This window comes from Sceloporus occidentalis, unplaced genomic scaffold (assembly GCF_023333645.1).
Source record: "Sceloporus occidentalis isolate IW3139 unplaced genomic scaffold, rSceOcc1.0.p SCAF_239, whole genome shotgun sequence".
Lineage (NCBI taxonomy): Eukaryota > Metazoa > Chordata > Lepidosauria > Squamata > Phrynosomatidae > Sceloporus > Sceloporus occidentalis.
In genome coordinates, this window is record NW_028317219.1 from 743,700 (window position 1) to 755,864 (window position 12,165).

At 42.1% G+C, this 12,165-nt stretch overlaps 1 protein-coding gene across 1 annotated transcript in view; it reads right to left on the minus strand.

Moving 5' to 3' along the window:
• Window positions 1-1,793: 1,793 nt before the first annotated feature.
• Window positions 1,794-12,165, minus strand: part of LOC149276438 (potassium channel subfamily K member 4-like) — a 52,167-nt gene continuing 41,795 nt past the window's right edge. Inside the window, exons 4-6 of the mRNA XM_089503661.1 lie at window positions 6,668-6,854; window positions 2,873-3,012; window positions 1,794-2,270 (exon numbers count right to left, since the gene is read on the minus strand). Coding sequence (XP_089359787.1) covers window positions 1,794-2,270; window positions 2,873-3,012; window positions 6,668-6,854 — 804 coding nt within the window. The remainder of the gene's footprint in view (window positions 2,271-2,872; window positions 3,013-6,667; window positions 6,855-12,165) is intronic.

Here is a 12,165-nt window from a genome sequence, read left to right on the forward strand (position 1 = left end):
TGTAAAGAATCCCTTCCTTGTCGTCTATGAAGCCTGAGCTCTTCCAGTCTCAGAGGGTGACCTCTTGTTCTTTGTATATTTCTGTTAATGAACAGGTCACTGAAGAGCTCTTTATATTGGCCCTGCATATATTTATATAATGTTATCATATCCCCTCTGAGACGCCGTTTTTCTAGCGTATATAATTGTAACTTTTTTAGTCTCTCTTCATAACTAGTATCACCCAATCCCCTTATTAATTTCGTAGCCCTCCTTTTTACTTTTTCTAATTCCATAATGTCCTTTTTAAGGACCGGTGCCCAGAATTGTACCGCATATTCAAGGTGAGGCCTTACCAATGAACTGTAAAGAGGCAAGAAAATATCCTACTCCCTTGAATCGATACCTCTTTTTATGCATGCTAAAACCTTATTGGCCCTCGTAGCTGCTTGCTGGCATTGCGCACTGTTGCGCACGGTTGTCAAGAATGGGTCCAAGTACAGATCCCTGAGGTATCCCACTGGTAACAAGACCTTGTTCTGAATATACGCCATTCACTACAACCTCTGTTGTCTGTCACTCAGCCACTCCTTAATCCATTCAACAACATTGGGATCTAAACCCAGAGATTGCAGTTTATTTATAAGTCTTCTATGTGGCACAGTGTCAAAGGCCTTACTGAAATCCAGATACACAATGTCCACTGCACCACTGCCATCAATTACTTTAGTCACCCAATCAAAAAAATCAATAAGATTTGTTTGGCATGATCTTCCTGAGGAAAACCCATGTTGTTTGTGATCTTGAAACCCATGTGACTTCAGATGTCACAACAATCCTTTCCTTTAACATTGTTTCCATTAATTTCCCCACTACAGATGTAAGACTAACTGGCCTGTAGTTGCCCGACTCCTCCCTACTGCCTTTTTTGTGAATGGGCACAGACATAGTATTGTGGGTCCATACTTGGCAGACTAATGACATTTAATCTGTGGTAGCACTGACAACTTGATGCACTTTATTACAGACAAATAATCAATCAATTGACCTTTTGTGTACCATTAACCATCAGTCTCACAATCCAATCAGACTTCAATGTACACATTTCAGCAGATTATAGAGCTAACACTTTGCCATCTAAACCCCTTGGTGCCATGCAATATTTTGGATGTCCACTTGAAGCAGAAGTGATAATTTGTTTGATAAGAATAGGCGTCTTTCTAGGCTATGTTAATACAGGGTGAATTTGTGAGGGTGAGGCTTTGCCCTTGTCATCTTTGTATATAGTGTTTGTGTGTATGTAACTGTCTGAACTCAGTAACTGACCCTACAGCCCATATTTGCCATGTATTAGGTGATGTGTATAGGATTGCAGCACCTCTAATATTTTTATTTTACAGTGAAATTATCTTTTTCAACATGATTGCATGACCTGTGTTTTTATGCCATTCTCTCTCCATTGAAGTGTACATCATGCCTATTAGCTCAGTGATCTTGACTTGGCAATATCAATGGTCTACTAACATACTTTGAGGCACCCATTTACCTGTTGCTATAACCAGTTCACTGTGAGTGTGCATTATAGGGGATGCCTACCTGGCTGTGTTTATTATATATACCCAATGATATGGTGATCTTGATATGGTGTCAGACTGGCACCAGTGATATCCACATTGCATCTATGGATAGTCTTACACATGGGTAAACTTTCACATTTGTTTATTTTTGAGCTGTATATCCTTCAGTCATAGTGTAACAGCGTATGTTGGGTGGCACTTTGGGAGATGGGGATGTCAGTCAATCCCAATACTCTTTTATCCACTTTCTCCCTTATCTCGATTCCGAGATCCAGGGTGGGTATCTCTTTTAACCACACTTCTTGCTCCCCTCCCTTTCCTCTTTCCCTTAGGTAGTTTTCGAACCTGTGCTTCACCTACCCCCATGTCACTCTGTGTATCAGATGACTCATCTATAAATGCCATATTTTCACCCCATTCCAAAGCCTGTGTCACAACATCCTCTGTGGTTAAAGCAGGAGTCACAATTGGGGTCTGAATATTGATGGGGGAAGAACCAAGTAGGTTTGGCGAGGGTTCCCTTTGCTTGTCATTCCTCTTATCCTGCTGTTCTCTTTCATCTTCCTCTTCATGTTCTTCCCCAGGTCCTTGCATGTCCTCTCTTTGGCGGTGCAACCTCTCCTGAAAGTTGAGACTCAGACCTCGGTGCGGAAGCTTTATGTCTGCAGTAATACTTGATGTCCAGGTAGCAGCTTGGGCAGTCAAGCCTCCCATCTGAGAGAAATGAGGTAACAATCAAGATACCAAAATTACTTGCTTGGGTACTGATGAGCATTTCTTCTATTTTGGCTCTACTAAATAATCATATGCAATAATATGTACAATCATTTGCTGAAATGCAAGACCTAGTATTTTAGAAAAGTAAATTCCTCTTTTATTTTGTATTCCCATACTTTGTACACTGCCAGGTGGAACAGTGGGGTGTATCAGAAGCCTCTACAGGGAGATATTTTCCCACTCCACTCTCAGATGCAAAACCCAAAGATGATTATCTATAGTACAGGAAGAGTAGATGCCTATGCGTATTACTAGGAGATTAAATGAAAGGGGGAATGTTTAAAAATGAGTAAAACTGAAGAAGAAAAAAAGATTAATGGGCTATTTAAAAAAAGAAAATAAATATAATGGTTGAGAATAAGTGATAAAAATATTGCTTTACCCCTCTTAGGACCACTTGAGTCCATATTTGTGTATTTTTCATCTCTATCCAGAAAAATATATTTTTAACATGGCTACACCATGAAGCTTTCTCCAACAGCAGGCATTCAACCTCTTTTCTGACCAATATGCCTACAGTTTGTAAAGGTTTGCGTTACCTCAGCTCGTGTCTTCCTGGACAGAACTCTAAGCCAGTTCCCGATCATTGTCAAGATGGAGGCAAAGTAAGCAAGGCCAAGTAATATCCAAAACCAAACCAGTGGCTTGTACCACTGGTACTCAACACCTACTCCATCCCCTAAAAAGCAGAGCACCAATAAACATCACATATTATATAGCATTTATTTTGTTAGATCTACATTGTGTCATTTTTGAATACCAAGGATGAGCCTTCTTGTGAAATTCCTACTTTAAGTTTTACATAAAGTTAACAGTATTTAAGATTTCTTGTACAAAAACAAATTAAACAGTGGCTAGCAAAGTGAGATGTAGCAGACATGTCAAGTCATGTAAGTCTGTAAATCTTCATTCAAGTCCTTTCACTCCTGTTTTTCACTCTAGTTTCATGTATTCAAGTTGTGTTCTCTTCCATGCTCTCCTCTCAAATCCTGTTAGATTACCTCAATTTGATTTTACTCTGCTGTCTCCTTTCCACTTTCTCTAGTACTTTGTACTCATATAATCTGTCTCCCTCTCCTCCCTTGCCTGCATTATTTTACCACCACTTTTTCCCTTTACCCTTTGAGTCGTGTCACATCTGTCACTTTTACCAGGTACTTCAAAATCATCTGTCTATCTCCTGTAATGAAGTGGAGTATTTATACATTACTAATGAGCTTGCAATATAGCAAAGCTCAGTATCAATATATAAATACCTTTTTATATGTATTTACCACGCAGCTATACTCTAATAATGAAAACGCTTTTGTTTATTCATTCTGTATCAGCGATGGTGAACCTATGGCACGCGTGCCACAATGGGCACATGAAGACTTCAGTTGTGGCGCCCGGCCAGGTTGCTGACTGACAGGACCGGCCTTTGGGGGGTGTGGGCTGTGTGCACAGGGCACCATGGCAGCAGGGGTGCCAGGTGGCCAGCCTATCACCAAGGCCAGGGCCGCATAGAGGCGGGTGCACAGGGTGCATGGCACCCATGCGGCTGGGAGCGGAGAGAGAGGGGCGCAGAGCGGTCGATCATTAAAAAGTTTTCAGCAACCTTTCAGCGCCCTTCCGTTTCCTATGCTCCCTGCCACCACCCACCTTGGTGTTGCCCTGACTGCGGTGGTGGAAGCACAAGGCCTCTGTCTTGGTCTCGCAGCGTGGCTGAGCAGCAAGATGGAGGCCTTGCCCTCCCACTGCAGGAGTTTAGCAGGGTAAGTGAACTATAAAAGGGGGGGTAGATAGTGAGAGGGGGAGGTAGCTAGTGAGAAAGGGGGTTAGTAAAAATATTGAAATAAAGAGTGAGAATGAGTAAGAGAATTAATGTTAGGATGAATTTTGTGGATGAATTGCTTGACTGATTTTTGAAAATGCATTAATAAATATTTGTAAATTATTTTTTTGAATAAAAGTGAATGAGTGAATGACCGTATAAGTGTTTGTGTGTATCATAGATGTATAAGGGGATTTGGGAATGACATTTGAGTGATATAATTAATGAAATAATGTGTGGATTAATTGTGCTAATGAGTGAGTATGAATAAATGTGTGGATGAATTGCTTGAATGATTTCTGAAAATGCTTTAATGAATATTTGTAAATGATCTGTGTGAATGAGAGAATTCAAGATTGAGTAAATGAGTGAGTGACTGTATAAGTGTTTGTGTGTATCATAGATGTATAAGTGATTTGGGGAAAGGCAAAGATGGCACAGGCAGGGTGTTTATGGGATAAAGATGGCACAAGATGGACTGTTTGAAGACAAATATGTCTTACTGTTTGGGGACAAAGTTTGCTTGGGTTGGGCTGTTTGGCGACAAAGATGGCAAGTCCTATGTGTGTAATTTGGGTGCTGGTCAGGTTCTATGTGGACAATGTGGATGCCAGAGCTGGACTTTCAGTGTGCAACCTGTGATCTATGCTATTATTTAGGAGGGTTTATGTATGGACAATGCCTTAACTTGTATTATCCCATTAAATCATTTTATAGTGGACAGAGGGCTCATCTATAGGGCTGAAACAACTAATCGATAAAATCGATAATGAAAATCGTTGTCAACGATTTTCATTATCGATTAGTTGAATCGATTTTTATCGATTATAAAAAGGTTTTTTTTTCAGAGCAAACGCTCTGAAACTCCTCTCCTTATATAATCCGACCTCAAACAGAGATCGGATTATAACACTAGAATCCAGATCCCCCGCAATGCTGCAGGGGACCTGGATTCCCCTCACTGTCAGCCGGTGGGTGTCCGTGCGATGTGCAGACAACTTCCGCCTCTCCCCTCCACTTCCGCTACGATGCAATGGCAGCATCACATGATCTAGAAGCCCCAGTGGAAGTGAAGGTGAGTATGAAGCTGCAGTGAAAGTGCCTGTCAGCAACGGACGTTCGCAAAACACCAGGGAGTCGGGAGAGAGGCAGAGTGGTGTCTGGGGGGAGAAGAGGCAGAGTTGTGTATGGGAGCCACCCTCCCATACACCACTCTGGCTCCTCCCCCTCCCATACACCACTCTGCCTCTCTACCCGGCTCCCTGGTGTCTTGTGAACCTCTGTTGCTGACAGGAGGCAGAGTGGTGTATGGGGGGAGGAGGCAGAGTGGTGTATGGGAGGGGGGAGGAGCCAGAGTGGTGTATGGGAGGGGGAGGAGCCAGAGTGGTGTATGGGAGGGGGAGGAGGCAGAGTGGTGAATGGGGGGGAGGCAGAGTGATGTATGGGAGGAGGGGGAGAGGCAGAGTGGTGTATGGGTGAGTTATAGTGGTGTATGGGGGGTATAATGAATTTCAGCGTAGCGGAGTGGTGTATGGGTGTGTAATGAATTTCAGGGAGGCAGAATGGCATATCTGGGTGTTAGAGTGGTGTATAGGGGGAGGTAGAGTGGTGTATGGGGGTATAATGAATTTCAGAGTGGCATATCTGGGGGAGGCAGAGTGGTGAATCAGGGAGCATAATGAATTTCAGGGTGGTGCAGGGCATTTATGGGGGGGCGGAGTGGCATATCGGGGTGCACAGTGGCATATTGGAAGTTATAAGGCATATCGATATAAGGCATATCAGGGGGGCATAAGACATATCTAGGGGTAAAAGGTATATCAGGGGGCTCAGTTGCATATCACTGGCATATAAGGAGTATAAGGCATATCGGGGGCACAGTGGCATATCAGGGGGCACAGTGGAATCTCTGGCATATAGGAGGTATAAGGCATATCTGGGGCAGAGTGGCAAGCTGGGGGTCAGATGTGCATAACTGGGGGCAGTTTGGTAAATAAAAGAAAATATAAACAAGGCTTTTTTCTCATAGTTTTTATTAAATATGAATTAATATTTACTAATAACTTTGTATTAAAACCTAGTTTGAGAAACACTGTGTTTGGGTTCTTGAAGCTTTTATTATTATGTCAGTAAAATAAAAAGGTGAATAGAGAGAGGCCATTGCGATAAAGAGATGAAAGTGTAAATTGTACGTTTTTTATTACATTATTTTAAATTTTAAAAAATTTGCATTTTTTTTATCCGATTAATCGAAAAAATAATCGGCCAACTAATCGATTATTAAAATAATTGTTAGTTGCAGCAGTACTCATCTATGCTACTGATCACTAGCTGTGACTTTAATCATAGCTGTTTTCTGTTGAAAACTCATTGAAGTCAATAAGAGGAAAGTTTAGATTTCAGATGAATCAGTTAGTTATTTTCTTTTCTTGATTTCTTCAATGGGCAAATTAATGTACTTATATGCAACTGAATATACATTTGAAGGGAATAAACCAAAAAATATTGTCGTACTGAGTACCTGCCACATAGTCTCCAAAGCCAATGGTAGTTAATGTGATGACCACAAAGTAAATGGACTCCAGAAGGCTCCAGTTTTCAATCTTCTGGAAGATAATGGTGGGGATGAGAACAAAGAGGAGGCAGCCAATAACAAAGAAGAGAACTGCAGAGATTATCCGAACAATGGTTGTAGATACACGCCACTTCTGGATTAAGAAAAATAAACAAATGGAGAGGGGGTCACAACTAGCCATTAATTGTAATTTTTCAAATTATGTAATCTCAGCATATATTTCTAAGAGCAACTGTTTTGTAATGTTAAAAGACCCATGAAAACGATAAGTATTTTCTTTGAGCACTAAATAAAATGTTGAGTACAGTAGCACTTAAGAGCTGTTGTTTACTAACTGTGAATGTAATTACTTTTAATCCATGCTGCAGTCAATCCAATTTTCCTAAAATAGAAAAACTGGCAAATCTGCAAAAGCGAAGGTCCCCCAGAAGATCACAACCTCCACTACTGAAAATGTTGTTTTTGGGAGGGAAAAGATAAAACTGACCCTATTTTATTCCAGCAGAAATAAATAGCAGGAGTTATTACTACATTCTAAAAGCCTACTACATTCGCAAGATGATGCTTAACATCTAAATGATGGAATGTTAGATGAAGAGCAGCACCAAATGACATTTAATGTCTTAGAAAAAGACAAAAGAGTAAGGCTCTTGTACTGCCAATGCTTGCAGCAGAAGCTTGTTGGTTTAAGACCTCCATGAATAATCAACTCTCTTTAGTGAATTGACCCAAAAGAATAATTAAAAAAAAGTTCATCAGGAAAACAAAAGTGGCCCTGAAGAAGCCACAGGCAGAGGTGAAACACATGTTGTTTAATTTGTTTGTTTGCTTTTTCTGGTATTCTTTTTGTTAGAAAGCACAAGGGCATACAACAACTTGTCAGGAGCCAGGCTTTTGTAAAGTCTCCCAAGGAAAAGCAACTTTGCTAATTCTGCCATCTGGGGAATTTGAGCAAGCCACACTATTGCCAGTTTACTATCATAGTATACTATATCATTTAACAGTGACAGTACTCTGGCTAATATAGAAATATAGTTCAATGTGGTTATATATAGACTTGGGCGCCGGCCAACTCTTCGTGTTCGTCTTCGTGGGGAGAAAAATCTTTGCATTCTGCGAATATTCGCCCGTTCCCGTCTTCAGTTCAGGCGAATATTCGTGTGCATTCTTCGTGTGCGTTTTTTCCATTTTTTTTAGAAGGGGTTATTACGGGGTTAATGCAGTACGGACTACGCAACAGCTTTGGCGCTAGAAGTTAAAAGGCCATACGAACAACTCTATTGGCCGCCTGAAAAGGAGTCCTCTGCCATCAACCAATGAAGTACACCTGTACTTCACTGGTTGATGGCAGATGAGCCCCCTGTAGCGACCAATAGAGTCGCCCATACAGACTTTTAAAATCCTGGCCCAGCAACTTGGCCGGCAGACACCACTGGTCTCCCTGCTACAACAGTTAAAAGTCCGTACGAACAACCAATAAAGTCGCTTGTACAGACCTTTAACTGTTATAGTAGGGAGACCAATGGTCTCTGACGGCCAAGTTAACCCCTGGCGGCGAACCTACGGATTTCCGCTCCCGCCGCAGCATCGAAGGGGTTAACGAGAGCAGAAATACGTAGGTTCGCCATCAGGAGTTAAAAAGGCCATGCAAATGAGCCTATTAGTCGCCTGCAGGGTCCTCTTCTGGCATCAACCAATTTGGAGTCTTACAGGTTTTAACTACACACGTGGATGCATAACTTTTAGGTTATGCCATCGAGACTGTAAGTACATTTTGCCTTTTGCGATTTAAGGATACTGCACTATTTTGGTTTGATGTCCACTTTTATAGTTTTATTAAGAAATAAAAGAAATCGTCTACCTTAACCCTTGAGGAGCTTTCCATATCTCATTTGTGAGTGCAATTATCTTATAGATTCTTATCACATATATTTACAGTATTACACTATTGTTTGTGATATATTGTTTCCCTACATGTACGTGTCCCAGTGTTTCAACCCCTAAGTTGAAATGTCCAAATTGGGCCCAAAGTGTCAATATTTTGTGTGGCCACCATTTTGTTCCAGCACTGCCTTAACCCTCTTTGGCATGGAGTTCACCAGAGCTTCACAGGTTGTCACTGGAGTCCTCTTCCACTCCTCCATGACAACATCACGGCACTGGTGGATGTTAGAGACCTTGTGCTCCCCCACCTTCTGTTTAAGGATGCCCCATAGATGCTCAATAGGGTTTAGGTCTGGAGACATGCTTGGCCAGTCCATCACCTTTACCCTCAGCTTCTTTTTTTTTTTTCTTTTTTTTTCAATATTAACTTTGTTTAATGGTCTCAAATTCAGTGACAGATTTTGGTCAAGTTGTTTCCATTTAGAAATTTACTGATTTAACACTAATAACTTAAAACTGCCACAAACAAATGGTCCACAAACATTCCTTTCCTTCTGAAGCTTTTACGATGCATTGTAGTCATTAACCAGTCTTTTACTATTAAACTTAAAAGGCAAATTGATACAAACAGTTCTGAGACCAATCTTCCACCGCTGGTTAAGACTGAGGTGGTAGGTGATTTGTGAAAGATTTTGGGCAGACTTTGTGACTTTACCACTGCCTGCTGCCTTCTTCTCAACTGCCTTGATGACACCAACAGCAACGGTCTGTCTCATGTCACGCACAGCGAAATGACCAAGAGGAGGATAGTCTGAGAAGCTCTCAACACACATGGGTTTGCCTGGGACCATTTCAACAATGGCAGCATCACCAGACTCCAGGAATTTGGGGTTGTCTTCCAGCTTCTTACCAGAACGACGATCAATCTTCTCCTTGAGCTCAGCAAACTTGCAAGCAATGTGAGCAGTGTGGCAATCCAACACAGGGGCATACCCAGCACTAATTTGACCTGGGTGGATGAGGATGATGACCTGTGCCGTGAATCCACCAGCTTTCAGAGGTGGGTCGTTCTTGCTGTCTCCAGCAACGTTTCCACGGTGGACGTCTTTCACAGAGACGTTCTTTACGTTGAAGCCAACGTTGTCACCGGGCAGAGCCTCACTCAAAGCCTCTTGGTGCATTTCTACTGACTTAACTTCAGTTGCTACGTTAACTGGGGCAAAGGTAACGACCATGCCTGGTTTCAGGACTCCAGTTTCTACACGACCGACTGGTACTGTGCCAATACCACCGATTTTGTAGACATCCTGGAGTGGCAGACGAAGTGGCTTATCATTGGGCCTGCTGGATGGCAGAATGCAATCAAGAGCCTCAAGAAGAGTTGTTCCGTTGCCGTTACCTTCTTTACGGGTGATCTTCATTCCCTTAACCCAGGGCATGTTGGAGCTGGGCTCAAGCATGTTGTCACCGTTCCAGCCTGAAATAGGCACAAAGGCAACAGTATCTGGGTTGTAGCCGATCTTCTTGATGTAGGTGCTGACTTCCTTCACAATTTCCTCGTATCTTTTCTGGCTGTATGGTGGATCAGTGGAATCCATTTTGTTGACACCAACAATTAGTTGCTTGACACCAAGAGTGTATGCAAGGAGGGCATGCTCATGGGTTTGTCCATTTTTGGAGATACCAGCTTCAAACTCTCCAACACCAGCAGCCACAATCAGAACCCATTTCTTCTATTTCTAAAATGGAGAGAAAAGCCAATGGTGCACGACAGGAGGATTCTGCACCATTGGCTTTTCTCTTTTATATCCATTTTAGAAATAGAAGAAATAAAGAATATTTTACCCTGAAGAGCCTGTATACCATCTGTATTTTGTGAGTGCACTCACTACACATTCACACTATATTATTTACTTGAGATATTGCACTATTATTTTTTATTTTCTTCCCCACATGTACATGCGCCCCTATATCCGTGTCTTTTATTGCAGTCAGTGCAGCTAATTACTTGCAGCTGACCAGTGCATCGGAGTCAACTTAAACTCCTGGCCTGGATCCTGTGTCAGTCCAGGTGCATGTAAACTGCGGGTTGGAGCACCAGCCTGCCCTATATATCATACAAAACCCTGCAAAATCGAGGAGGAATGTATACCCCGTCCACAACACCCTGCACCTTGTTACAATATATATATATATATATATACTCACTGGCCACTTTATTAGGTATACCTTGCTAGTACCGGGTTGAACCCAGTTTGACTTAAGAATTGCCTTCATTCAAGGTGTTAGAAACATTCCTCAGAGATTTTGGTCCATATGGACATGATGGCATCGCACAGTTGCTGCAGATTTGTCGGCCGCACATCCATGACTTGAATCTCCCGTTCCACCACATCCCAAAGGTGCTCTATTGGATTGAGATCTGGTGACTCTGGAGGCTTTTGGAGTACAGTGAACTCATTGTCATGTACAAGAAACCAGTTTGAGATTGTGGGCTTTGTGACATGGTGCATTATCCTGCATTATCCTGCTGGAAGTAGCCATCAGAAGATGTACACTGTGGTCATAAAGGGATGGACATGGTCAGCAACAATACTCAGGTAGGCTGTCGCGTTTTAATGATGGCCAATTGGCACTAAGGGGCCTGAAGTGTGCCAAGAATATGTCCCCCCACACCATTACACCACCACCTCAACCAGCTTGAACCGTTGATACAAGGCAGGATGGAACCATGCTTTCATGTTACATAGGCTGAAAAAAGACATGCGTCCATCAAGTTCAGCCTTTCCCATATCTGTTAATTTCGTGCTGTTGATCCAAAAGAAGGCAAAAAAATAGTTGTGGCTCTTTCCAATTTTCCACAAACTAAGGGAAAAAATCCTTCTTGACCCCAGAATGGCAGTCCAATCTCTCCTTGGATCAAGAAGCTGTTTCCGCATAATTTAAAAACTATATCCCTGAATATTATGTTTTTGCAAGTATTAATCCAATTGTTGTTTAAATATCTGTACAGACTCTGATAAAACTACCTCTGCAGGCAGATAATTCCACATCCTTATTGTCCTTACTTTCTTTTGCGTTAGAATAAATCTCCTTTCTTCCAGTCTAAATGTGTGACCACGTGTCCTATGCATAGTCCTGTTTATGAATAGATTTCCACAGAATGGTCCGTATCGGCCCTGAATATATTCATATAATGCTGTCATATCACCTCTGAAGCTAAACAGATTGAAATTAATTAACCTTTCTTCATAACTAAAGTGTTACATTTCTTTTAATAATTTTGTAGCCCGTCTGTGCACCTTTTCCAGTACTAAAATTATCCCTCTTTAGAACAGGTGCCTCTGACGGGAACTGTACCCCACAGGGTACGCCCGCCAATCGTTGCTTCCTTCTCCCCATGGCCACCGGATACCATCGATTAACCCCTTCACCGCCAGACAGAACCAGCGTTGCAGAGATAAGGTGGAACGCCACTGCAATGGGGCTGCTTCACCACTGTGGCTAGCCGAAGCTGAGCTACACCGTGGGGCTATTGTCCTGAAAAGGACAATAATTGG